The sequence below is a fragment of the Haliotis rufescens genome, unplaced genomic scaffold (assembly GCF_023055435.1).
Source record: "Haliotis rufescens isolate VD_foot unplaced genomic scaffold, xgHalRufe1.0.p SCAF_61, whole genome shotgun sequence".
Classification (NCBI taxonomy): domain Eukaryota; kingdom Metazoa; phylum Mollusca; class Gastropoda; order Lepetellida; family Haliotidae; genus Haliotis; species Haliotis rufescens.
Window position 1 is genome coordinate 973,862 of NW_025964346.1, and position 26,355 is coordinate 1,000,216.

General features: G+C 50.0%; 1 protein-coding gene across 1 annotated transcript; it reads right to left on the minus strand.

The window, feature by feature from the left end:
• Positions 1-1,334: 1,334 nt before the first annotated feature.
• Positions 1,335-26,355, minus strand: LOC124114443. Its single transcript, XM_048386883.1, has 4 exons — positions 26,252-26,355; positions 24,866-24,948; positions 22,161-22,338; positions 1,335-3,077 (listed from the first exon to the last, which is right to left on the minus strand). Exons 2-4 carry the CDS (start codon positions 24,944-24,946, stop codon positions 1,498-1,500), a joined length of 1,839 nt encoding a protein of 612 aa, XP_048242840.1. The 5' UTR covers positions 24,947-24,948; positions 26,252-26,355; the 3' UTR covers positions 1,335-1,497.

The window sequence follows — 26,355 nt, forward strand, 5'->3', positions numbered from 1 at the left end:
TCTTACAGATCAGTACACACACGCGCGCGCGCATGCATAAGTGCAATAATATTGACCGCATTTCACCTCACCTACTAACAGACATCCTTAATGTGAACGTCTGACACGTGACAACATGTACGACAGGTCCTGACGTATTAATGCTTGCAAATTTCAAACTGTACTTCCGTGTGTCTGTTGAAGGGAGCTGGTGTGGAGCGGCAGTCCGCCATCAGTAGTACACCGCATCACGCACGTGCAGCAACCACGCCATCGACTGCTGACCACAAGGATATGTTCTAGGACAGAACGTCACTCAATAAGATTCATCAAAATTATTTCACACCAAGTTTATTTATTTTTCAAGACAATCTAGCTGGTAGTTTTTCTCTGAGGAAACGAACAAAACCCAGACATCTCTATCACGTGATCGGTATCGCCTCACTTCACATGTACGCATCTCTGTGTGTGACATCAGCACTTGAGGTGATATACACAACCACTTGCACACCGAGATTTACAATCAACAAGTCCAAAGGGGCAGGATTCCCGATAGCTCCGCACCCACTGCATGTCTGACAGAGATTTGAGGGTCTGTTGTCCTTCCCCGAGATGTCTAACGGGTCTTTAAACAGCTGGCTGGTGCCTAGTTTGAATAGGTCCCAGCAGCCCATGATGGTCGCAAGTGGCGGGTAAACTGATTGGTGGTCACGTGACTTGGTTGATAGGGTGTCATCGTACCCTGACTGTGTTGGTGTTCATAATATCAATCACTGGTTTGTCTGGTCCAGATTGTTTACAGGCTGCCATGGTAATGGTGGAAACTTGATGAAATCCATCATTAATAAAAAAATAAAAACACATTTATTTTACTTAATCCCAAACCTAATGATATCCATCACTGGATTGTCTGGTCCAGATTTGATTATTTTACCGACTTCACTGATAGTGGGTAGAGTTAATGAGTGAGTTAGCTAAGTGGGTGAATGAGTGGGTGAAGCGAGTTAACGGCGTGAGTGAGTTAGTTAAGCGGGTGGATGATTTCGTCAAGAGAGTGAGTCAGTTAAGAGAGTGAGTGAGTGAGTGTATTAATGGCGTGATTGAGTTAAGAGGGTGGATGATTTCGTCAAGAGAGTGAGTTAGTTAAGAGAGTGAATGAGTGAGTTAACTGAGTGGGTGAATGAGTGAGTGAAGTGAGTCAGGTAAGAGAGTGAGTGTATTAATGGCGTGAGTTCGGTAGTTAAGTGGACGGGCGGGCAAGGTAGTGTCAGTGCATCGTAAACACCAGCAGGGCTCCAACAACCTACTCCTGGCAGACGATCAGCAGACAAAATTGACAAGACAACAACAAACAATAACATAATCATGTAAATATTTTGGTCTTTCATTCTGCAAAATAAGGAATCTTAACAAGTATCACAGGCATCTAGTGTCCAAACCCAAAATGGACAAAACCATCCAGTTTTATTTGTTTTGTTTTAGGTGGCATCATGCCACATTTTGTCTTAAACACAAAAATCACATCAGTTGCGAATCCAGGAAAAAGCCAGCATCAATGTCGTCATCCCCTTCATCAGCTCCAGTGTTTGGCCCCTGTGATGGAGTAAACACAAGTGAGTCGGCATCATCTGCAACACATCTCTCACTGGCTTCAACATCAATGTACACGTTGGAGTCTTCATAGCACCCAGAGGTCCTGCTATTTGATAAAGGTGCTTTCAAAATTCCCTCTGACCTCAAGTGATATTTATCCTCGCTGGCTGACCCCGATTCCCTACTCTGGTGTCGTGACGACCTCGAGGTCTTACACAATCTGGCCTGTGAATCACTAGGTAACCCTGTTATAGAACCAGCACAACAAGCACGTGCTCTAGTGGCCCTGAAAAGGTCGTTTCCGTGTGCTCTCTTGTCAGTGTCTGAGTCATTCTGTCCTGATTTCGAAATATAAAAAGGCCGAAGGGGTCTAACTGGACCTGTTGCCCCTTTGCCACTAGAGGGCGCTGGAGGGGACAGATCGAGAGAGTTCGCACAGTCTGACAAGTCTTGCTTCAAGGCAGTATGTTTTGTGGCTAGATAGTGATCATTAAGACTTTGTCGCGACCTGCCTTGTAATGATGTAGGCTTCAAGCCATTTCTCCCATGTTCCAATAAACAACGCACGTCCTGAGTCTCGCTATCATCTCCCGAGGGGACGGATACTGAAGGCGATGTTTTGCATTCTTCGTTTTCCGGCTCCAGGCACCAAGCTATAAAATTCCCGTCTAGTCTCCCAGCGACTGATTTGGCCCTGGGCTGTCTTCTCAATCTCTTTTGAAACATTTCATCACAGGGCCCCGCGTCGTGTTTTGTCAACACATCCTCACTTACCCAATGTTTGTGTTTAGGAAGGGGACTCATTTCATAATCGGTATCTAATGAGTCAGCAACACACAACCTTGGCCTAGATTTCCACAAGTGCGTGTCACTGTGATTAGTTTGTGTGAAAGTTAACGAGTTATCCACAAAACTCACAGCATCTTCGCATACGTTTTTTTCTTCTTGTTTTTCAGATTCCCAGAGTTTGAAAGTCATTGTATTTTGGTTCACAATTAATGGAAGAGAATCTGACACGTCCTCTGTGAAAAGAGCATCTCCACACATGGTCTTGGAGGTCGCGTGAATAGCTTCCGACTCATTTCGGTCCTTCTGTCCATTCTCTCCATCACGGGATGCTCTAGGGTCGTCTGATGGTAAGATGGAACTGTTTGAGCTCAGATTCCCCAGAATGTCTGGAGTTGATAAGTCACTGCTTCTAATGGCCGACACCGCAATCTTTCGCTGGGGAAAATCAATATCAGACAGGCAGTCTACCACCTTAACAGGCACAGCTTCATGTGAATAACACATTCCTACAAGAGTAGCCTCCCTTGCCTCCTGTTTTCGGGCTATGGAACCGTGACTTTGATCTGAAGTGTTTTTGTCATGTGACGAAATGCAGACATTTGTAGATGAGATCAAAGGGTCAAATTCAATATGGCTGTCCAGAATACTTCCACCGCCGGGTGAGGAGGGTTCACTGGCTTGAGTCTCAGTGATTGATCCATTATTTGGTTGTTTATCTGAAACAAAAGAAGCTGTTGAAGAGATATACATCTTCCATTGCCCCACCAACCACAAGTATTCTGAAACCTTTTTCGAATGACATATTCCAGCTACACCTTGGTACAAGTCGGGGCCTGACAAACGTGTGGTCAATAGCATGAACAACACCCCATGCTGTCCCAACAGCTACCCCATACATCAGAAATAATTCACATTTCCTAGATCAGGGGTTTTCCCCAACCAATTTGGCCTCCAAAACTCATAATACAGACATCTTCAGTTGATCTGGAGCTTTTTCTCCTCCACCCGTACAATTTAGTCAAAAAGTTGTAATAGGAGAAAAGACAATTGGTCCACTCTAGGTAAAATATGAACACATCTTGTGTCATCATGTATCACAAGATAGGTCTGTTTGTATCATGTATCACAATATAGGTCTGTTTGTATCTTGTATCGCAATATATCTCCCTCAGTCGTCCCCACCTACCACTGTTGTTGTTTGTGGTGCATCTCCCTCAGTCGTCCCCCACCTACCACTGTTGTTGTTTGTGGTGCATCTCCCTCAGTCGTCCCCCACCTACCACTGTTGTTGTTTGTGATCCATCTCCCTCAGTCGTCCCCCACCTACCACTGTTGTTGTTTGTGGTGCATCTCCCTCAGTCATCCCCCACCTACCACTGTTGTTGTTTGTGATCCATCTCCCTCAGTCGTCCCCACCTACCACTGTTGTTGTTTGTGGTGAATCTCCCTCAGTCGTCCCCCACCTACCACTGTTGTTGTTTGTGGTGCATCTCCCTCAGTCATCCCCACCTACCACTGTTCTTGTTTGTGGTCCATCTCCCTCAGTCGTCCCCCACCTACCACTGTTGTTGTTTGTGATCCATCTCCCTCAGTCGCCCCCCACCTACCACTGTTGTTGTTTGTGATCCATCTCCCTCAGTAGTCCCCACCTACCACTGTTGTTGTTTGTGGTGCATCTCCCTCAGTCGTCTCCCACCTACCACTGTTGTTGTTTGTGATCCACCTCACTCAGTCGTCCCCCACCTACCACTGTTGTTGTTTGTGGTGCATCTCCCTCAGTCGTCCCATACCTACCACTGTTGTTGTTTGTGATCCATCTCCCTCAGTCGTCCCCCACCTACCACTGTTGTTGTTTGTTGTGCATCTCCCTCAGTCGTCTCCCACCTACCACTGTTGTTTGTGGTGCATCTCCCTCAGTCATCCCCCACCTACCACTGTTGTTGTTTGTGGTGCATCTCCCTCAGTCATCCCCCACCTACCACTGTTGTTGTTTGTGATCCACCTCACTCAGTCGTCCCCCACCTACCACTGTTGTTGTTTGTGGTGCATCTCCCTCAGTTGTCCCCCACCTATCACTGTTGTTGTTTGTGATCCATCTCCCTCAGTCGTCCCCACCTACCACTGTTGTTGTTTGTGGTGCATCTCCCTCAGTTGTCCCCAACCTACCACTGTTGTTGTTTGTGGTGCATCTCCCTCAGTCGTCCCCACCTACCACTGTTGTTGTTTGTGATCCATCTCCCTCAGTCGTCCCCACCTACCACTGTTGTTGTTTGTGGTGCATCTCCCTCAGTCGTCCCCCACCTACCACTGTTGTTGTTTGTGATCCATCTCCCTCAGTCGTCCCCACCTACCACTGTTGTTGTTTGTGATCCATCTCCCTCAGTCGTCCCCCACCTACCACTGCTGTTGTTTGTGATCCATCTCCCTCAGTCGTCCCCCACCTACCACTGTTGTTTGTGGTGCATCTCCCTCAGTCGTCCCCCACCTACCACTGTTGTTGTTTGTGGTGCATCTCCCTCAGTCGTCCCCACCTACCACTGTTGTTGTTTGTGATCCATCTCCCTCAGTCGTCCCCCACCTACCACTGTTGTTGTTTGTGGTGCATCTCCCTCAGTCGTCCCCCACCTACCACTGTTGTTGTTTGTGATCCATCTCCCTCAGTCGTCCCCCACCTACCACTGTTGTTGTTTGTGGTGCATCTCCCTCAGTCGCCCCCACCTACCACTGTTGTTGTTTGTGATCCATCTCCCTCAGTCGTCCCCCACCTACCACTGCTGTTGTTTGTGATCCATCTCCCTCAGTCGTCCCCCACCTACCACTGTTGTTTGTGGTGCATCTCCCTCAGTCGTCCCCCACCTACCACTGTTGTTGTTTGTGGTGCATCTCCCTCAGTCGTCCCCACCTACCACTGTTGTTGTTTGTGATCCATCTCCCTCAGTCGTCCCCCACCTACCACTGTTGTTGTTTGTGGTGCATCTCCCTCAGTCGTCCCCCACCTACCACTGTTGTTGTTTGTGATCCAGCTCCCTCAGTCGTCCCCCACCTACCACTGTTGTTGTTTGTGGTGCATCTCCCTCAGTCGTCCCCCACCTACCACTGTTGTTGTTTGTGATCCATCTCCCTCAGTCATCCCCCACCTACCACTGTTGTTGTTTGTGATCCATCTCCCTCAGTCGTCCCCCACCTACCACTGTTGTTGTTTGTGATCCATCTCCCTCAGTCGTCCCCCACCTACCACTGTTGTTGTTTGTGATGCATCTCCCTCAGTCGTCCCCCACCTACCACTGTTGTTGTTTGTGGTGCTTCTCACTCAGTCGTCCCCCACCCACCACTGTTGTTGTTTGTGGTGCATCTCCCTCAGTCGTTCCCCACCTACCACTGTTGTTGTTTGTGATCCATCTCCCTCAGTTGTCCCCCACCTACCACTGTTGTTGTTTGTGATCCATCTCCCTCAGTTGTCCCCCACCTATCACTGTTGTTGTTTGTGGTGCATCTCCCTCAGTCGTCCCCCACCTACCACTGTTGTTGTTTGTGATCCATCTCCCTCAGTAGTCCCCACCTACCACTGTTGTTGTTTGTGATCCATCTCCCTCAGTCGTCCCCACCTACCACTGTTGTTGTTTGTGGTGCATCTCCCTCAGTTGTCCCCCACCTACCACTGTTGTTGTTTGTGATCCATCTCCCTCAGTCATCCCCCACCTACCACTGTTGTTGTTTGTGGTGCATCTCCCTCAGTCATCCCCACCTACCACTGCTGTTGTTTGTGGTGCATCTCCTTCAGTCGTCCCCCACCTACCACTGCTGTTTTTTTAGGTGCATCTCCCTCTGTCGTCCCCCACCTACCACTGTTGTTGTTTGTGGTGCATCTCTCTCAGTCGTCCCCACCTACCACTGTTGTTGTTTGTGGTGCATCTCCCTCAGTCGTCCCCCACCTACCACTGTTGTTGTTTGTGATCCATCTCCCTCAGTCGTCCCCACCTACCACGGCTGTTGTTTGTGGTGCATCTCCCTCTGTCGTCCCCCACCTACCACTGTTGTTGTTTGTGGTGCATCTCTCTCAGTCGTCCCCACCTACCACTGTTGTTGTTTGTGATCCATCTCCCTCAGTCGTCCCCCACCTACCACTGTTGTTGTTTGTGATCCATCTCCCTCAGTCGTCCCCACCTACCACTGTTGTTGTTTGTGGTGCATCTCCCTCAGTCGTCCCCCACCTACCACTGTTGTTGTTTGTGATCCATCTCCCTCAGTCATCCCCCACCTACCACTGTTGTTGTTTGTGATCCATCTCCCTCAGTCGTCCCCCACCTACCACTGTTGTTGTTTGTGATCCATCTCCCTCAGTCGTCCCCCACCTACCACTGTTGTTGTTTGTGATGCATCTCCCTCAGTCGTCCCCCACCTACCACTGTTGTTGTTTGTGGTGCTTCTCACTCAGTCGTCCCCCACCTACCACTGTTGTTGTTTGTGGTGCATCTCCCTCAGTCGTTCCCCACCTACCACTGTTGTTGTTTGTGATCCATCTCCCTCAGTTGTCCCCCACCTACCACTGTTGTTGTTTGTGATCCATCTCCCTCAGTTGTCCCCCACCTATCACTGTTGTTGTTTGTGGTGCATCTCCCTCAGTCGTCCCCCACCTACCACTGTTGTTGTTTGTGATCCATCTCCCTCAGTAGTCCCCACCTACCACTGTTGTTGTTTGTGATCCATCTCCCTCAGTCGTCCCCACCTACCACTGTTGTTGTTTGTGGTGCATCTCCCTCAGTTGTCCCCCACCTACCACTGTTGTTGTTTGTGATCCATCTCCCTCAGTCATCCCCCACCTACCACTGTTGTTGTTTGTGGTGCATCTCCCTCAGTCATCCCCACCTACCACTGCTGTTGTTTGTGGTGCATCTCCTTCAGTCGTCCCCCACCTACCACTGCTGTTTTTTTAGGTGCATCTCCCTCTGTCGTCCCCCACCTACCACTGTTGTTGTTTGTGGTGCATCTCTCTCAGTCGTCCCCACCTACCACTGTTGTTGTTTGTGGTGCATCTCCCTCAGTCATCCCCACCTACCACTGTTCTTGTTTGTGGTCCATCTCCCTCAGTCGTCCCCCACCTACCACTGTTGTTGTTTGTGATCCATCTCCCTCAGTCGCCCCCCACCTACCACTGTTGTTGTTTGTGATCCATCTCCCTCAGTAGTCCCCACCTACCACTGTTGTTGTTTGTGGTGCATCTCCCTCAGTCGTCTCCCACCTACCACTGTTGTTGTTTGTGATCCACCTCACTCAGTCGTCCCCCACCTACCACTGTTGTTGTTTGTGGTGCATCTCCCTCAGTCGTCCCATACCTACCACTGTTGTTGTTTGTGATCCATCTCCCTCAGTCGTCCCCCACCTACCACTGTTGTTGTTTGTTGTGCATCTCCCTCAGTCGTCTCCCACCTACCACTGTTGTTTGTGGTGCATCTCCCTCAGTCATCCCCCACCTACCACTGTTGTTGTTTGTGGTGCATCTCCCTCAGTCATCCCCCACCTACCACTGTTGTTGTTTGTGATCCACCTCACTCAGTCGTCCCCCACCTACCACTGTTGTTGTTTGTGGTGCATCTCCCTCAGTTGTCCCCCACCTATCACTGTTGTTGTTTGTGATCCATCTCCCTCAGTCGTCCCCACCTACCACTGTTGTTGTTTGTGATCCATCTCCCTCAGTCGTCCCCCACCTACCACTGTTGTTGTTTGTGGTGCATCTCCCTCAGTCGTCCCCCACCTACCACTGTTGTTGTTTGTGATCCATCTCCCTCAGTCATCCCCCACCTACCACTGTTGTTGTTTGTGATCCATCTCCCTCAGTCGTCCCCCACCTACCACTGTTGTTGTTTGTGATCCATCTCCCTCAGTCGTCCCCCACCTACCACTGTTGTTGTTTGTGATGCATCTCCCTCAGTCGTCCCCCACCTACCACTGTTGTTGTTTGTGGTGCTTCTCACTCAGTCGTCCCCCACCTACCACTGTTGTTGTTTGTGGTGCATCTCCCTCAGTCGTTCCCCACCTACCACTGTTGTTGTTTGTGATCCATCTCCCTCAGTTGTCCCCCACCTACCACTGTTGTTGTTTGTGATCCATCTCCCTCAGTCGTCCCCACCTACCACTGTTGTTGTTTGTGGTGCATCTCCCTCAGTTGTCCCCCACCTACCACTGTTGTTGTTTGTGATCCATCTCCCTCAGTCATCCCCCACCTACCACTGTTGTTGTTTGTGGTGCATCTCCCTCAGTCATCCCCACCTACCACTGCTGTTGTTTGTGGTGCATCTCCTTCAGTCGTCCCCCACCTACCACTGTTGTTGTTTGTGATCCATCTCCCTCAGTCGTCCCCCACCTACCACTGTTGTTGTTTGTGATCCATCTCCCTCAGTCGTCCCCACCTACCACTGTTGTTGTTTGTGGTGCATCTCCCTCAGTTGTCCCCCACCTACCACTGTTGTTGTTTGTGATCCATCTCCCTCAGTCATCCCCCACCTACCACTGTTGTTGTTTGTGGTGCATCTCCCTCAGTCATCCCCACCTACCACTGCTGTTGTTTGTGGTGCATCTCCTTCAGTCGTCCCCCACCTACCACTGTTGTTGTTTGTGATCCATCTCCCTCAGTCGTCCCCCACCTACCACTGCTGTTTTTTTAGGTGCATCTCCCTCTGTCGTCCCCCACCTACCACTGTTGTTGTTTGTGGTGCATCTCTCTCAGTCGTCCCCACCTACCACTGTTGTTGTTTGTGGTGCATCTCCCTCAGTCGTCCCCCTGCTACCACTGTTGTTGTTTGTGATCCATCTCCCTCAGTCGTCCCCACCTACCACGGCTGTTGTTTGTGGTGCATCTCCCTCTGTCGTCCCCCACCTACCACTGTTGTTGTTTGTGGTGCATCTCTCTCAGTCGTCCCCACCTACCACTGTTGTTGTTTGTGGTGCATCTCCCTCAGTCGTCCCCCACCTACCACTGTTGTTGTTTGTGATCCATCTCCCTCAGTCGTCCCCACCTACCACTGTTGTTGTTTGTGGTGCATCTCCCTCAGTCGTCCCCCACCTACCACTGTTGTTGTTTGTGATCCATCTCCCTCAGTCGTCCCCCACCTACCACTGTTGTTGTTTGTGATCCACCTCACTCAGTCATCCCCCACCTACCACTGTTGTTGTTTGTGGTGCATCTCCCTCAGTCGTCCCCACCTACCACTGTTGTTGTTTGTGGTGCATCTCCCTCAGTCGTCCCCACCTACCACTGTTGTTGTTTGTGGTCCATCTCCCTCAGTCGTCTCCCACCTACCACTGTTGTTGTTTGTGATCCATCTCCCTCAGTCATCCCAAACCTACCACTGTTGTTGTTTGTGGTGCATCTCCCTCAGTCGTCCCCCACCTACCACTGTTGTTGTTTGTGATCCATCTCCCTCAGTCGTCTCCCACCTACCACTGTTGTTGTTTGTGGTGCATCTCCCTCAGTCGTCCCCACCTACCACTGTTGTTGTTTGTTGTGCATCTCCCTCAGTCGTCCCCACCTACCACTGTTGTTGTTTGTGGTGCATTTCCCTCAGTAGTCCCCACCTACCACTGTTGTTGTTTGTGATGCATCTCCCTCAGTCGTCCCCCACCTACCACTGTTGTTGTTTGTGGTGCATCTCCCTCAGTCGTCCCCCACCTACCACTGTTGTTGTTTGTGATCCATCTCCCTCAGTCGTCCCCCACCTACCACTGTTGTTGTTTGTGGTGCATCTCCCTCAGTCGTCCCCACCTACCACTGTTGTTGTTTGTTGTGCATCTCCCTCAGTCGTCCCCACCTACCACTGTTGTTGTTTGTGGTGCATCTCCCTCAGTCGTCCCCACCTACCACTGTTGTTGTTTGTGGTGCATTTCCCTCAGTCGTCCCCACCTACCACTGTTGTTGTTTGTTGTGCATCTCCCTCAGTCGTCCCCACCTACCACTGTTGTTGTTTGTGGTGCATCTCCCTCAGTCGTCCCCCACCTACCACTGTTGTTGTTTGTGATCCATCTCCCTCAGTCGTCCCCACCTACCACTGTTGTTGTTTGTTGTGCATCTCCCTCAGTCATCCCCCACCTACCACTGTTGTTGTTTGTGATCCATCTCCCTCAGTCGTCCCCCACCTACCACTGTTGTTGTTTGTGATCCATCTCCCTCAGTCATCCCCCACCTACCACTGTTGTTGTTTGTGATCCATCTCCCTCAGTAGTCCCCACCTACCACTGTTGTTGTTTGTGGTGCATCTCCCTCAGTCGTCCCCCACCTACCACTGTTGTTGTTTGTGATCCATCTCCCTCAGTCATCCCCCACCTACCACTGTTGTTGTTTGTGATCCATCTCCCTCAGTAGTCCCCACCTACCACTGTTGTTGTTTGTGATCCATCTCCCTCAGTCGTCCCCACCTACCACTGTTTTTTGTGGTGCATCTCCCTCAGTCGTCCCCCACCTACCACTGTTGTTGTTTGTGATCCATCTCCCTCAGTCATCCCCCACCTACCACTGTTGTTTGTGATCCATTTCCCTCAGTCGTCCCCACCTACCACTGTTGTTGTTTGTTGTGCATCTCCGTCAGTCGTCCCCACCTACCACTGTTGTTGTTTGTGGTGCATCTCCCTCAGTCGTCCCCCACCTACCACTGTTGTTGTTTGTGGTGCATCTCCCTCAGTCGTCCCCCACCTACCACTGTTGTTGTTTGTGATCCAGCTCCCTCAGTCGTCCCCCACCTACCACTGTTGTTGTTTGTGATCCATCTCCCTCAGTCGTCCCCCACCTACCACTGTTGTTGTTTGTGATCCATCTCCCTCAGTCGTCCCCCACCTACCACTGTTGTTGTTTGTGATCCATCTCCCTCAGTCGTCCCCACCTACCACTGTTGTTGTTTGTGGTGCATCTCCCTCAGTCGTCCCCCACCTACCACTGTTGTTGTTTGTGATGCATCTCCCTCAGTCATCCCCCACCTACCACTGTTGTTGTTTGTGATCCATCTCCCTCAGTAGTCCCCACCTACCACTGTTGTTGTTTGTGGTGCATCTCCCTCAGTCGTCCCCCACCTACCACTGTTGTTGTTTGTGATCCATCTCCCTCAGTCGTCCCCACCTACCACTGTTGTTTGTGGTGCATCTCCCTGAGTCGTCCCCCACCTACCACTGTTGTTGTTTGTGATCCATCTCCCTCAGTCATCCCCCACCTACCACTGTTGTTTGTGATCCATCTCCCTCAGTCATCCCCCACCTACCACTGTTGTTGTTTGTGATCCATCTCCCTCAGTAGTCCCCACCTACCACTGTTGTTGTTTGTGGTGCATCTCCCTCAGTCGTCCCCCACCTACCACTGTTGTTGTTTGTGATGCATCTCCCTCAGTCATCCCCCACCTACCACTGTTGTTGTTTGTGATCCATCTCCCTCAGTAGTCCCCACCTACCACTGTTGTTGTTTGTGGTGCATCTCCCTCAGTCGTCCCCCACCTACCACTGTTGTTGTTTGTGATCCATCTCCCTCAGTCGTCCCCACCTACCACTGTTGTTTGTGGTGCATCTCCCTCAGTCGTCCCCCACCTACCACTGTTGTTGTTTGTGATCCATCTCCCTCAGTCATCCCCCACCTACCACTGTTGTTTGTGATCCATCTCCCTCAGTCGTCCCCCACCTACCACTGTTGTTTGTGATCCATCTCCCTCAGTCGTCCCCCACCTACCACTGTTGTTGTTTGTGGTGCATCTCCCTCAGTCGTCCCCCACCTACCACTGTTGTTGTTTGTGGTCCATCTCCCTCAGTCGTCCCCACTGTTGTTGTTTGTGGTCCATCTCCCTCAGTCATCCCCACCTACCACTGTTGTTGTTTGTGATCCATCTCCCTCAGTCGTCCCCCACCTACCACTGTTGTTTGTGGTGCATCTCCCTCAGTCGTCCCCACCTACCACTGTTGTTGTTTGTGATCCATCTCCCTCAGTCATCCCCCACCTACCACTGTTGTTGTTTGTGATCCATCTCCCTCAGTCGTCCCCCACCTACCACTGTTGTTGTTTGTGGTGCATCTCCCTCAGTCATCCCCACCTACCACTGTTGTTGTTTGTGATCCATCTCCCTCAGTCATCCCCCACCTACCACTGTTGTTGTTTGTGATCCATCTCCCTCAGTAGTCCCCACCTACCACTGTTGTTGTTTGTGGTGCATCTCCCTCAGTCGTCCCCCACCTACCACTGTTGTTGTTTGTGGTGCATCTCCCTCAGTCGTCCCCCACCTACCACTGTTGTTGTTTGTGATCCATCTCCCTCAGTAGTCCCCACCTACCACTGTTGTTGTTTGTGATCCATCTCCCTCAGTAGTCCCCACCTACCACTGTTGTTGTTTGTGATGCATCTCCCTCAGTCGTCCCCCACCTACCACTGTTGTTGTTTGTGATCCATCTCCCTCAGTCGTCCCCCACCTACCACTGTTGTTGTTTGTGGTGCATCTCCCTCAGTCGTCCCCCACCTACCACTGTTGTTGTTTGTGATCCACCTCACTCAGTCATCCCCCACCTACCACTGTTGTTGTTTGTGGTGCATCTCCCTCAGTCATCCCTCACCTACCACTGTTGTTGTTTGTGATCCATCTCCCTCAGTAGTCCCCACCTACCACTGTTGTTGTTTGTGGTCCATCTCCCTCAGTCGTCCCCCACCTACCACTGTTGTTGTTTGTGGTGCATCTCCCTCAGTCGTCCCCCACCTACCACTGTTGTTGTTTGTGGTGCATCTCCCTCAGTCCTCCCCACCTACCACTGTTGTTGTTTGTGGTGCATCTCCCTCAGTCGTCCCCCACCTACCACTGTTGTTGTTTGTGATCCATCTCCCTCAGTCGTCCCCCACCTACCACTGTTGTTGTTTGTGGTGCATCTCCCTCAGTCGTCCCCCACCTACCACTGTTGTTGTTTGTGATCCATCTCCCTCAGTCATCCCTCACCTACCACTGTTGTTGTTTGTGATCCATCTCCCTCAGTCGTCCCCCACCTACCACTGTTGTTGTTTGTGGTGCATCTCCCTCAGTCGTCCCCCACCTACCACTGTTGTTGTTTGTGATTCACCTCACTCAGTCATCCCCCACCTACCACTGTTGTTGTTTGTGGTGCATCTCCCTCAGTCATCCCTCACCTACCACTGTTGTTGTTTGTGATCCATCTCCCTCAGTAGTCCCCACCTACCACTGTTGTTGTTTGTGGTGCATCTCCCTCAGTCGTCCCCACCTACCACTGTTGTTGTTTGTGATCCATCTCACTCAGTCATCCCCCACCTACCACTGTTGTTGTTTGTGGTCCATCTCCCTCAGTCATCCCCCACCTACCACTGTTGTTGTTTGTGATCCATCTCCCTCAGTCATCCCCCACCTACCACTGTTGTTGTTTGTGGTCCATCTCCCTCAGTCGTCCCCCACCTACCACTGTTGTTGTTTGTGGTGCATCTCCCTCAGTCGTCCCCACCTACCACTGTTGTTGTTTGTTGTGCATCTCCCTCAGTCGTCCCCACCTACCACTGTTGTTGTTTGTGGTGCATTTCCCTCAGTAGTCCCCACCTACCACTGTTGTTGTTTGTGATGCATCTCCCTCAGTCGTCCCCCACCTACCACTGTTGTTGTTTGTGGTGCATCTCCCTCAGTCGTCCCCCACCTACCACTGTTGTTGTTTGTGATCCATCTCCCTCAGTCGTCCCCCACCTACCACTGTTGTTGTTTGTGGTGCATCTCCCTCAGTCGTCCCCACCTACCACTGTTGTTGTTTGTTGTGCATCTCCCTCAGTCGTCCCCACCTACCACTGTTGTTGTTTGTGGTGCATCTCCCTCAGTCGTCCCCACCTACCACTGTTGTTGTTTGTGGTGCATTTCCCTCAGTCGTCCCCACCTACCACTGTTGTTGTTTGTTGTGCATCTCCCTCAGTCGTCCCCACCTACCACTGTTGTTGTTTGTGGTGCATCTCCCTCAGTCGTCCCCCACCTACCACTGTTGTTGTTTGTGATCCATCTCCCTCAGTCGTCCCCACCTACCACTGTTGTTGTTTGTTGTGCATCTCCCTCAGTCATCCCCCACCTACCACTGTTGTTGTTTGTGATCCATCTCCCTCAGTCGTCCCCCACCTACCACTGTTGTTGTTTGTGATCCATCTCCCTCAGTCATCCCCCACCTACCACTGTTGTTGTTTGTGATCCATCTCCCTCAGTAGTCCCCACCTACCACTGTTGTTGTTTGTGGTGCATCTCCCTCAGTCGTCCCCCACCTACCACTGTTGTTGTTTGTGATCCATCTCCCTCAGTCATCCCCCACCTACCACTGTTGTTGTTTGTGATCCATCTCCCTCAGTAGTCCCCACCTACCACTGTTGTTGTTTGTGATCCATCTCCCTCAGTCGTCCCCACCTACCACTGTTTTTTGTGGTGCATCTCCCTCAGTCGTCCCCCACCTACCACTGTTGTTGTTTGTGATCCATCTCCCTCAGTCATCCCCCACCTACCACTGTTGTTTGTGATCCATTTCCCTCAGTCGTCCCCACCTACCACTGTTGTTGTTTGTTGTGCATCTCCGTCAGTCGTCCCCACCTACCACTGTTGTTGTTTGTGGTGCATCTCCCTCAGTCGTCCCCCACCTACCACTGTTGTTGTTTGTGGTGCATCTCCCTCAGTCGTCCCCCACCTACCACTGTTGTTGTTTGTGATCCAGCTCCCTCAGTCGTCCCCCACCTACCACTGTTGTTGTTTGTGATCCATCTCCCTCAGTCGTCCCCCACCTACCACTGTTGTTGTTTGTGATCCATCTCCCTCAGTCGTCCCCCACCTACCACTGTTGTTGTTTGTGATCCATCTCCCTCAGTCGTCCCCACCTACCACTGTTGTTGTTTGTGGTGCATCTCCCTCAGTCGTCCCCCACCTACCACTGTTGTTGTTTGTGATGCATCTCCCTCAGTCATCCCCCACCTACCACTGTTGTTGTTTGTGATCCATCTCCCTCAGTAGTCCCCACCTACCACTGTTGTTGTTTGTGGTGCATCTCCCTCAGTCGTCCCCCACCTACCACTGTTGTTGTTTGTGATCCATCTCCCTCAGTCGTCCCCACCTACCACTGTTGTTTGTGGTGCATCTCCCTGAGTCGTCCCCCACCTACCACTGTTGTTGTTTGTGATCCATCTCCCTCAGTCATCCCCCACCTACCACTGTTGTTTGTGATCCATCTCCCTCAGTCATCCCCCACCTACCACTGTTGTTGTTTGTGATCCATCTCCCTCAGTAGTCCCCACCTACCACTGTTGTTGTTTGTGGTGCATCTCCCTCAGTCGTCCCCCACCTACCACTGTTGTTGTTTGTGATGCATCTCCCTCAGTCATCCCCCACCTACCACTGTTGTTGTTTGTGATCCATCTCCCTCAGTAGTCCCCACCTACCACTGTTGTTGTTTGTGGTGCATCTCCCTCAGTCGTCCCCCACCTACCACTGTTGTTGTTTGTGATCCATCTCCCTCAGTAGTCCCCACCTACCACTGTTGTTTGTGGTGCATCTCCCTCAGTCGTCCCCCACCTACCACTGTTGTTGTTTGTGATCCATCTCCCTCAGTCATCCCCCACCTACCACTGTTGTTTGTGATCCATCTCCCTCAGTCGTCCCCCACCTACCACTGTTGTTTGTGATCCATCTCCCTCAGTCGTCCCCCACCTACCACTGTTGTTGTTTGTGGTGCATCTCCCTCAGTCGTCCCCCACCTACCACTGTTGTTGTTTGTGGTCCATCTCCCTCAGTCGTCCCCACTGTTGTTGTTTGTGGTCCATCTCCCTCAGTCATCCCCACCTACCACTGTTGTTGTTTGTGATCCATCTCCCTCAGTCGTCCCCCACCTACCACTGTTGTTTGTGGTGCATCTCCCTCAGTCGTCCCCACCTACCACTGTTGTTGTTTGTGATCCATCTCCCTCAGTCATCCCCCACCTACCACTGTTGTTGTTTGTGATCCATCTCCCTCAGTCGTCCCCCACCTACCACTGTTGTTGTTTGTGGTGCATCTCCCTCAGTCATCCCCACCTACCACTGTTGTTGTTTGTGATCCATCTCCCTCAGTCATCCCCCACCTACCACTGTTGTTGTTTGTGATCCATCTCCCTCAGTAGTCCCCACCTACCACTGTTGTTGTTTGTGGTGCATCTCCCTCAGTCGTCCCCCACCTACCACTGTTGTTGTTTGTGGTGCATCTCCCTCAGTCGTCCCCCACCTACCACTGTTGTTGTTTGTGATCCATCTCCCTCAGTAGTCCCCACCTACCACTGTTGTTGTTTGTGATCCATCTCCCTCAGTAGTCCCCACCTACCACTGTTGTTGTTTGTGATGCATCTCCCTCAGTCGTCCCCCACCTACCACTGTTGTTGTTTGTGATCCAGCTCCCTCAGTCGTCCCCCACCTACCACTGTTGTTGTTTGTGGTGCATCTCCCTCAGTCGTCCCCCACCTACCACTGTTGTTGTTTGTGGTGCATCTCCCTCAGTCGTCCCCCACCTACCACTGTTGTTGTTTGTGATCCATCTCCCTCAGTAGTCCCCACCTACCACTGTTGTTGTTTGTGATGCATCTCCCTCAGTAGTCCCCACCTACCACTGTTGTTGTTTGTGATGCATCTCCCTCAGTCGTCCCCCACCTACCACTGTTGTTGTTTGTGATCCATCTCCCTCAGTCGTCCCCCACCTACCACTGTTGTTGTTTGTGGTGCATCTCCCTCAGTCGTCCCCCACCTACCACTGTTGTTGTTTGTGGTGCATCTCCCTCAGTCATCCCTCACCTACCACTGTTGTTGTTTGTGATCCATCTCCCTCAGTAGTCCCCACCTACCACTGTTGTTGTTTGTGGTCCATCTCCCTCAGTCGTCCCCCACCTACCACTGTTGTTGTTTGTGGTGCATCTCCCTCAGTCGTCCCCCACCTACCACTGTTGTTGTTTGTGGTGCATCTCCCTCAGTCCTCCCCACCTACCACTGTTGTTGTTTGTGGTGCATCTCCCTCAGTCGTCCCCCACCTACCACTGTTGTTGTTTGTGATCCATCTCCCTCAGTCGTCCCCCACCTACCACTGTTGTTGTTTGTGGTGCATCTCCCTCAGTCGTCCCCCACCTACCACTGTTGTTGTTTGTGATCCATCTCCCTCAGTCATCCCTCACCTACCACTGTTGTTGTTTGTGATCCATCTCCCTCAGTCGTCCCCCACCTACCACTGTTGTTGTTTGTGGTGCATCTCCCTCAGTCGTCCCCCACCTACCACTGTTGTTGTTTGTGATTCACCTCACTCAGTCATCCCCCACCTACCACTGTTGTTGTTTGTGGTGCATCTCCCTCAGTCATCCCTCACCTACCACTGTTGTTGTTTGTGATCCATCTCCCTCAGTAGTCCCCACCTACCACTGTTGTTGTTTGTGGTGCATCTCCCTCAGTCGTCCCCACCTACCACTGTTGTTGTTTGTGATCCATCTCACTCAGTCATCCCCCACCTACCACTGTTGTTGTTTGTGGTCCATCTCCCTCAGTCATCCCCCACCTACCACTGTTGTTGTTTGTGATCCATCTCCCTCAGTCATCCCCCACCTACCACTGTTGTTGTTTGTGGTCCATCTCCCTCAGTCGTCCCCCACCTACCACTGTTGTTGTTTGTGGTGCATCTCCCTCAGTCGTCCCCACCTACCACTGTTGTTGTTTGTTGTGCATCTCCCTCAGTCGTCCCCACCTACCACTGTTGTTGTTTGTGGTGCATTTCCCTCAGTAGTCCCCACCTACCACTGTTGTTGTTTGTGATGCATCTCCCTCAGTCGTCCCCCACCTACCACTGTTGTTGTTTGTGGTGCATCTCCCTCAGTCGTCCCCCACCTACCACTGTTGTTGTTTGTGATCCATCTCCCTCAGTCGTCCCCCACCTACCACTGTTGTTGTTTGTGGTGCATCTCCCTCAGTCGTCCCCACCTACCACTGTTGTTGTTTGTTGTGCATCTCCCTCAGTCGTCCCCACCTACCACTGTTGTTGTTTGTGGTGCATCTCCCTCAGTCGTCCCCACCTACCACTGTTGTTGTTTGTGGTGCATTTCCCTCAGTCGTCCCCACCTACCACTGTTGTTGTTTGTTGTGCATCTCCCTCAGTCGTCCCCACCTACCACTGTTGTTGTTTGTGGTGCATCTCCCTCAGTCGTCCCCCACCTACCACTGTTGTTGTTTGTGATCCATCTCCCTCAGTCGTCCCCACCTACCACTGTTGTTGTTTGTTGTGCATCTCCCTCAGTCATCCCCCACCTACCACTGTTGTTGTTTGTGATCCATCTCCCTCAGTCGTCCCCCACCTACCACTGTTGTTGTTTGTGATCCATCTCCCTCAGTCATCCCCCACCTACCACTGTTGTTGTTTGTGATCCATCTCCCTCAGTAGTCCCCACCTACCACTGTTGTTGTTTGTGGTGCATCTCCCTCAGTCGTCCCCCACCTACCACTGTTGTTGTTTGTGATCCATCTCCCTCAGTCATCCCCCACCTACCACTGTTGTTGTTTGTGATCCATCTCCCTCAGTAGTCCCCACCTACCACTGTTGTTGTTTGTGATCCATCTCCCTCAGTCGTCCCCACCTACCACTGTTTTTTGTGGTGCATCTCCCTCAGTCGTCCCCCACCTACCACTGTTGTTGTTTGTGATCCATCTCCCTCAGTCATCCCCCACCTACCACTGTTGTTTGTGATCCATTTCCCTCAGTCGTCCCCACCTACCACTGTTGTTGTTTGTTGTGCATCTCCGTCAGTCGTCCCCACCTACCACTGTTGTTGTTTGTGGTGCATCTCCCTCAGTCGTCCCCCACCTACCACTGTTGTTGTTTGTGGTGCATCTCCCTCAGTCGTCCCCCACCTACCACTGTTGTTGTTTGTGATCCAGCTCCCTCAGTCGTCCCCCACCTACCACTGTTGTTGTTTGTGATCCATCTCCCTCAGTCGTCCCCCACCTACCACTGTTGTTGTTTGTGATCCATCTCCCTCAGTCGTCCCCCACCTACCACTGTTGTTGTTTGTGATCCATCTCCCTCAGTCGTCCCCACCTACCACTGTTGTTGTTTGTGGTGCATCTCCCTCAGTCGTCCCCCACCTACCACTGTTGTTGTTTGTGATGCATCTCCCTCAGTCATCCCCCACCTACCACTGTTGTTGTTTGTGATCCATCTCCCTCAGTAGTCCCCACCTACCACTGTTGTTGTTTGTGGTGCATCTCCCTCAGTCGTCCCCCACCTACCACTGTTGTTGTTTGTGATCCATCTCCCTCAGTCGTCCCCACCTACCACTGTTGTTTGTGGTGCATCTCCCTGAGTCGTCCCCCACCTACCACTGTTGTTGTTTGTGATCCATCTCCCTCAGTCATCCCCCACCTACCACTGTTGTTTGTGATCCATCTCCCTCAGTCATCCCCCACCTACCACTGTTGTTGTTTGTGATCCATCTCCCTCAGTAGTCCCCACCTACCACTGTTGTTGTTTGTGGTGCATCTCCCTCAGTCGTCCCCCACCTACCACTGTTGTTGTTTGTGATGCATCTCCCTCAGTCATCCCCCACCTACCACTGTTGTTGTTTGTGATCCATCTCCCTCAGTAGTCCCCACCTACCACTGTTGTTGTTTGTGGTGCATCTCCCTCAGTCGTCCCCCACCTACCACTGTTGTTGTTTGTGATCCATCTCCCTCAGTAGTCCCCACCTACCACTGTTGTTTGTGGTGCATCTCCCTCAGTCGTCCCCCACCTACCACTGTTGTTGTTTGTGATCCATCTCCCTCAGTCATCCCCCACCTACCACTGTTGTTTGTGATCCATCTCCCTCAGTCGTCCCCCACCTACCACTGTTGTTTGTGATCCATCTCCCTCAGTCGTCCCCCACCTACCACTGTTGTTGTTTGTGGTGCATCTCCCTCAGTCGTCCCCCACCTACCACTGTTGTTGTTTGTGGTCCATCTCCCTCAGTCGTCCCCACTGTTGTTGTTTGTGGTCCATCTCCCTCAGTCATCCCCACCTACCACTGTTGTTGTTTGTGATCCATCTCCCTCAGTCGTCCCCCACCTACCACTGTTGTTTGTGGTGCATCTCCCTCAGTCGTCCCCACCTACCACTGTTGTTGTTTGTGATCCATCTCCCTCAGTCATCCCCCACCTACCACTGTTGTTGTTTGTGATCCATCTCCCTCAGTCGTCCCCCACCTACCACTGTTGTTGTTTGTGGTGCATCTCCCTCAGTCATCCCCACCTACCACTGTTGTTGTTTGTGATCCATCTCCCTCAGTCATCCCCCACCTACCACTGTTGTTGTTTGTGATCCATCTCCCTCAGTAGTCCCCACCTACCACTGTTGTTGTTTGTGGTGCATCTCCCTCAGTCGTCCCCCACCTACCACTGTTGTTGTTTGTGGTGCATCTCCCTCAGTCGTCCCCCACCTACCACTGTTGTTGTTTGTGATCCATCTCCCTCAGTAGTCCCCACCTACCACTGTTGTTGTTTGTGATCCATCTCCCTCAGTAGTCCCCACCTACCACTGTTGTTGTTTGTGATGCATCTCCCTCAGTCGTCCCCCACCTACCACTGTTGTTGTTTGTGATCCATCTCCCTCAGTCGTCCCCCACCTACCACTGTTGTTGTTTGTGGTGCATCTCCCTCAGTCGTCCCCCACCTACCACTGTTGTTGTTTGTGATCCACCTCACTCAGTCATCCCCCACCTACCACTGTTGTTGTTTGTGGTGCATCTCCCTCAGTCATCCCTCACCTACCACTGTTGTTGTTTGTGATCCATCTCCCTCAGTAGTCCCCACCTACCACTGTTGTTGTTTGTGGTCCATCTCCCTCAGTCGTCCCCCACCTACCACTGTTGTTGTTTGTGGTGCATCTCCCTCAGTCGTCCCCCACCTACCACTGTTGTTGTTTGTGGTGCATCTCCCTCAGTCCTCCCCACCTACCACTGTTGTTGTTTGTGGTGCATCTCCCTCAGTCATCCCTCACCTACCACTGTTGTTGTTTGTGATCCATCTCCCTCAGTAGTCCCCACCTACCACTGTTGTTGTTTGTGGTGCATCTCCCTCAGTCGTCCCCACCTACCACTGTTGTTGTTTGTGATCCATCTCACTCAGTCATCCCCCACCTACCACTGTTGTTGTTTGTGGTCCATCTCCCTCAGTCATCCCCCACCTACCACTGTTGTTGTTTGTGATCCATCTCCCTCAGTCATCCCCCACCTACCACTGTTGTTGTTTGTGGTCCATCTCCCTCAGTCGTCCCCCACCTACCACTGTTGTTGTTTGTGGTGCATCTCACTCAGTCGTCCCCCACCTACCACTGTTGTTGTTTGTGGTGCATCTCCCTCAGTCATCCCCCACCTACCACTGTTGTTGTTTGTGGTGCATCTCCCTCAGTCGTCCCCCACCTACCACTGTTGTTGTTTGTGGTGCATCTCACTCAGTCGTCCCCCACCTACCACTGTTGTTGTTTGTGATCCATCTCCCTCAGTCGTCCCCCACCTACCACTGTTGTTGTTTGTGGTGCATCTCCCTCAGTTGTCCCCCACCTACCACTGTTGTTGTTTGTGGTGCATCTCCCTCAGTCGTCCCCCACCTACCACTGTTGTTGTTTGTGGTCCATCTCCCTCAGTCGTCCCCCACCTACCACTGTTGTTGTTTGTGGTGCATCTCCCTCAGTCGTCCCCCACCTACCACTGTTGTTGTTTGTGATCCATCTCCCTCAGTCGTCCCCCACCTACCACTGTTGTTGTTTGTGGTGCATCTCCCTCAGTCATCCCCCACCTACCACTGTTGTTGTTTGTGGGGAAGAATCCCTGTATTGTTGTTTGCTTTGTTGCTGTGAAGAGGAGCGGATGAGGGGGTGTGGTCTGAGTCAGCTGCCATAGCGATGACTTGGACTGTCGCGGGAATCCTCTCACCACACTTGAGTGTCTTCTCCTAGGTTTGGGAGACACAGGCTTGATCTGCAACAAGGAAGCAAATTTATCAAATATTCCAGTCATCATTTAAGGATATTCCAGTTCATTCTGGGTGAAACTAGCATTACTATAAATACAGAACTGGTTCAGGCAATGCAACCCAGTTACACTGAATCTGGTTGGTAAGAATATTATTAACTGGATCAATCATTAAAAATATGTTAAACGGATGCTGATACTAAACACTAAATAAAACCTAAAAATAATATAATTATTTTGCTGGTTATAGTTTTGTTATAATGTCTTGGTCGTAATTTTTCTATTCTTGCTAGGGTGGTGGGGTAGCCTGGTGGTGAAAGCGTTTGCTCTTCACGCCGAAGACACGGGTTCAATTCCCCACATGGGTACAATGTGTGAAGCTCATTTCTGGTGTCACCCACCTTGATATTGCTGGGATATTGCTGACAGTGGCGTAAAACAATACTCACTCACTGGCTCACATTATTCTTGCCTAGTGTCTCAAACACTGAGATGAATCAAACACTGAGGAGAATCAAACACTGAGGTGAATCAAACACTGAGGTGAGGTGAATCAAACACTGAGGTCAATCAAACACTGAGGTGAATCAAACACTAAGGTGAATCAAACACTGAGGTGAATCAAACACTGAGATGAATCAAACACTGAGATGAATCAAACACCGAGGTGAATCAAACACTGAGATGAATCAAACACTGAGGTGAATCAAACACTGAGATGAATCAAACACTGAGGTGAATCAAACACTGAGATGAATCAAACACTGAGGTGAATCAAACACTGAGATGAATCAAACACTGAGATGAATCAAACACTGAGGTGAATCAAACACAGAGATGAATCAAACACTGAGATGAATCAAACACTGAGGTGAATCAAACACTGAGATGAATCAAACACTGAGGTGAATCAAACACTGAGATGAATCAAACACTGAGGTGAATCAAACACTGAGATGAATCAAACACTGAGGTGAATCAAACACTGAGGTGAATCAAACACTGAGGTGAATCAAATACTGAGGTGAATCAAACACTGAGATGAATCAAACACTGAGGTGAATCAAACACTGAGATGAATCAAACACTGAGGTGAATCAAACACAGATGAATCAAACACTGAGATGAATCAAACACTGAGATGAATCAAACACTGAGGTGAATCAAGCACTGAGATGAATCAAACACTGAGGTGAATCAAACACTGAGATGAATCAAACACAGATGAATCAAACACAGATGAATCAAACACTGAGATGAATCAAACACTGAGATGAATCAAACACAGATGAATCAAACACTGAGATGAATCAAACACTGAGATGAATCAAACACTGAGGTGAATCAAACACTGAGGTGAATGAAACACTGAGATGAATCAAACACTGAGATGAATGAAACACTGAGATGAATCAAACACTGAGGTGAATCAAACACTGAGATGAATCAAACACTGAGATGAATCAAACACTGAGGTGAATCAACAATGAGGTGAATCAAACACTGAGGTGAATCAAACACTGAGGTGAATCAAACACCGAGGTGAATCAAACACCGAGGTGAATCAACAATGAGGTGAATCAAACACTGAGGTGAATTAAACACTGAGGTGAATCAAACACTGAGGTGAATCAAACACTGAGGTAAATCAAACACTGAGATGAATCAAACACTGAGGTGAATCAAACACTGAGGTGAATCAAACACTGAGGTGAATCAAACACTGAGGTGAATCAAACACTGAGATGAATCAAACACTGAGTTGATAAAACCTCTAGAGTGCCTCCACCAAGTGACCAATCCCTACACCATGTGCACTTTGTTTGTTTGTTGTTTAAGGCCGCACTCAGCAATATTCCAGCTATATGATGATCTGTAAATAATCGAGTCTGGACCAGACAATCCAGTGATTGATGTCATGAACATGGAATACGATGACAAACGTCAACCATGTCAGCGACTGTGAGGTCACGATGACCCATGATCAGTATTTCACTGATAACAGGACCACTATTGAAGAAGAGGTTTCAGCATTTAATGTAATGTTAAAAAATGTTACAATATCTTGCAATTAAAGAAAATAAGAACTTTAAAAAAATCCAATTTGATGATTGTTGTTACTGCCACACTCACAGTATTCCAGCTGAGCTAGATGACGACAGCCTTAAATTATCAAATTTGGACCACACAATCCAGTGATTGCCATCGTTGAGGTTGGGATTAAGTAATGTAAATGTGTTTGTTGGGTTTCTATGCCACATCCACCACTAACACGGCATCCTGTCTTTAGTTATGTCTGCAGCAGTCAATCCAGTGACACATCTAGACAAACCTGGAATGTCCATGGAGCGACCAGCACAGGTTGTTGCTGAGGACCAATTCTAACCCGGGTTCCCCATATCTCACTCCAGACTAATTGTTCATGTATCATAAGAATATTTTGTGAAACAAACAACCAGCCCTTCCAAATCTTCAATTGTTGTGGATGAACAGACTAGTGGTCATGTCTGACCCTATTCAAGACAATGTCTACCTTTTGTTTGTTCCGAGTGGTGAGCCACTCCTCCTCACATGGCGCCGGGGAGCGGACATCATCCGGTTGCTTTCTCTTCATTCCTGCAGCAACAGAAGTAACATCACCTCGTCATCAGACACCTGGATCATTCACATGTTTCAATCATCAAAATGACATCTTAACCCTGGGAGTCCCAGCAACCTCTACAAGTTTGATTCAAATCGCTCAACTGTACTGTACATGCTGTAATTACGGAGAGACCATCAATGTCTCAATTTCACTAACATCAGGACTGGAACTGAGTCCACCGATCCGGTCTACATTCTAGGATTCTCATAGAAACATTGCCCTAATCTGACTTGGTCAGGACTGGAACTGAGTCCACCGATCCGGTCAAGATTCTAGGATTCTCATAGCAGCTTTGTCTTCTTTTAAGTTACGTGAACCAACTCAGTTGCCACCAAACATTCTGATTGGGAGATTTTCTTATTTAAGACGTATGACTAATCTTTACCATGAGTTACGCGAACCGTCTCGGTTGATAGCACAAAACTAAAACTGCTGCCCAACCCTGCAGGGATTTTCTCATGTTTTGGCGAGGTCACCTGTTAGATCCTCCATGTCCTCCTGATACCACAAGGGGGGGCAAGTCCAGAAAAGAGGGAGGAATGTAGTGATTGGTGCTTCCACACTCGTACATTGGATTACATCGGATTGGTCACCCGATGTTACTCGTATGTTTCCGGGTGTGATCGAGGCACGTGATCAACTGACCCGCCAAATCTGACAGGTGACAATCGACAGATTGAGACGAGACAGCAAAGACAACGGACAAACCAACCGAAGCTAACGATCTCGATCTCCCCATCATCACGCTTACGCTGTAAGGTAAGCACCTTTTCCATATCACTAGGCTTTCACAACTGTAACACATCTTTGACTCAACTAATTAAAACGTCTCTACATAGTAACTGAACACACCAACAGACCACAGAGCAAAGTCACTCATGTCCTGACTACAGCATTATGTCATTCAATGCCAGTGACTGATGGACTGTGTGATCCGTCTGTCTGAAAAACACGGACTGTCTCCAAAGTCCCTACATCGTCATTTAAATTCGCGTTAAAGTTAAACTCTGATTGAGATTTCGTCTTTCAGAACGCTTTAACCTGTCAAATAAAGAACCTTAAATTAAAACCCCAAATGTACTTGCTTCACACCATTCTACTTTCACCAATTTGGTCAAAATATTTTCAGGCAGAAAACGTTGATTTCGTCATTTGCCGATTTTTCTTAGTTCACCTTCAAAGACAATCCGTAGTCCAGCACACGCAAAATAGCCTTCGGACATTCTAGCAGTGTAATTTTCAAACTGGAACTATATTAATTTAGGAGCTGATTACCGTGAACGCGGCAGGAAAACTGCAATCTGGAAGAGATTCTCCCAGCTGAAAATTAACCTGTTTACACCAGCCCGCCATGTGATGCGCTATTTACCAAAGGGGCG